Below are 2,533 nucleotides of genomic sequence, written 5' to 3' on the forward strand. Positions count from 1 at the left end.
ACACACACACACACACTTATATATATATATATATATATATATATATACTGTTACCTCTAATATATATATTGATTTACTGTTACCTATCAAATCTCCGTCGTATAGCTCGTCCTCTGCATCGAAGAACCCATCATCTTCGGGCCTTGTGTAGTTAATGCTTACCATGGATCGGCGGTGTTCGTGAAGGCTACTGTTTGACTGCAGAGGCCGTTTACGCCTAACACTTTTAGCATAAAAATGTACAGAAAGAGATATCAATATGAGACCATTGACATTTCTAAACTGTTAATATACAAATTCCAGGTAGACAATGTAGTAGACGGAGAATTTACAATAGCCACAAGGGATTATTAGACATGTGCGGGTGCCTTCTTTAGTCTGTGCGAATGTGATAACAAGTAGCTTTATCAACTCTCTTGTTAAGTTCATTGAGTACTACCCGGCCGGTCAAACAGACGGTCATTGCAAACTTAACGAAACATATCGAGCAACACGTAGTAGACATATACGGGTGAAGAATCTATGGAGTTATACCACACACATACACATGTATCTAATGATTTAGGGAAATGTACATATGTGGGTAGATTCTTACCTATATATTTGTACACACGTTTGTATCAACTATACACTTGTGTACACACACGATGTATCTGCATGGTCATGAACAAGCTGATTTCATGCACGAATTTATCAAAATGTTAACGTGGCGTCTACGTTTTTGAACATGCTTCTATGCGATTAGTTTCTCATGCAAAATCGGAAATCAATGAACATACACACACACAAACTCGCCATCACGCACACACACACAAACACACACAAACACACAAACACACACACATATATACATACATACATGCTTACATACTTACATACTTACATATATATATATATAAATATATATATATATATATATATATACATACAATGCGTTCATGTGAATATACACATACATATCCAAACCCGTTAGCATCCTGAACAGAAAAATACATCCATACGCACTCATTCACAGGTATGTGCATGCGCATATCACGCGTTACAGAATACTTACGGTGGTGACCGTGAGTCTTGAATGTGTATGGTATGCTGCGGCGGGGTGTGGTAGGCTAAGGACGTGTAAGATGAAGCCAGCTCAGCCGGGATGGCGCTGAGCGAACATTTCTCGGGATAAAGTTCTCTAAACCTGATGTAGAAGGTGCAGTGAGAGGTGCGTTATGATGCCGGATATGGATGTGTGGTGCAATATAAGTCCAAAAAAGAATTTTCAGGACAGGTATGGTGTTCCAAGTATTGACGCGTCCACACATGACAATCGAAGTTGTGGATTGGGGAATGGGACTTCAAACACAGCTTGTGCACTCTGCATAGTTCATCTGGGGGGGTGTAGGCTGGGGCAAAATTTAGCCTAAATTTAGGCCAATTTTGAGCAAATGAAATAGGTTTTTTGAGAGACTAACCTTCACTCAGAATACATGGTTGTCATTGCGAGACTATAGTACAGTGTAGTGACCACCCATATAACCAGTGCCTGGCAACTGCGTGACAGAAAACACGTCCAATCCGAGAGAGAGGTTTGTACACATGTACACACAGGTTACAATAGGATGGTACAGGCCCCATCACGTACACTGTATGTCATATAAAATCAGTCTACCCATAGGCCTGTGTGGGGACTAGGAGAAACTCTACACCATCCCACGCGTGTGCCCAGGATGATTGGCAGGACAAGGGTTAGACTTTTACATAGTACCGGAACACTTATAGTAACAATACACTTAAATATTCTCTCATACATACACAAAAGGAACATGATTAATACACTCCCCTTGGGTGCAATGATATGGCAGTGACTATAACAATACACTTATATATACACTCATACATACATAGAAGGAACATGCTTAATACACTTCCCTTGGGTGCAATGATATGGCAGTGACTATAACAATACACTTATATATGCACTCATACATACATAGAAGACTTCCCTTGGGTGCAATAATATGGCAGTGACTATAGCAATACACTTATATATACACTTATACATACATAGAAGGAACATGCTTCATACACTTCCCTTGGGTGCAATGATATGGCAGTGACTATAGCAATACACATATATACACTCATACATACATAGAAGGAACATGCTTAATACCTCTGCCATGGGGCTATGTAAAGACTCACCTATCAATGACCTGAGGTATCTTGTTATACCCATCCTTGATACCGTTCACGACTATGCTCTCCACTAGCTTGCCCACAAACTTTAGCTGCACATTGATGATGGCCTCCATATGCAGTGTACAGGATAGACCGTCTTTGCTGACAACCAGATAGCCTCTGCCCTGTACGTTGGTATAGTCTGCGAATATACCGGACAGCGAAGTGAAGTCGAAGCTGTAGTCGTTCGCGCCAAAGGTGACGGTGTCTTCGAAGACGATCTGAGATAGCAAGCAGTGCATGGGATGAGGAGACGGTAGATATAGCAATGAAATATATAGGCAAAAACCACACACACACACATATA

The 2,533-nt window shown here is 40.6% G+C and overlaps 1 protein-coding gene across 1 annotated transcript; it reads right to left on the reverse strand.

The window, feature by feature from the left end:
- Positions 1–1,050: 1,050 nt before the first annotated feature.
- On the reverse strand, positions 1,051–2,468 carry SARC_11606 (hypothetical protein; the record flags this gene model as incomplete). Its single annotated transcript, XM_014294302.1, has 2 exons — positions 1,051–1,186; positions 2,191–2,468. 2 exons carry the CDS (start codon positions 2,466–2,468, stop codon positions 1,051–1,053), a joined length of 414 nt encoding a protein of 137 aa, XP_014149777.1.
- Positions 2,469–2,533: the final 65 nt, after the last annotated feature.

Source organism: Sphaeroforma arctica, assembly GCF_001186125.1.
Source record: "Sphaeroforma arctica JP610 unplaced genomic scaffold supercont1.1781, whole genome shotgun sequence".
Lineage (NCBI taxonomy): Eukaryota > Ichthyosporea > Ichthyophonida > Sphaeroforma > Sphaeroforma arctica.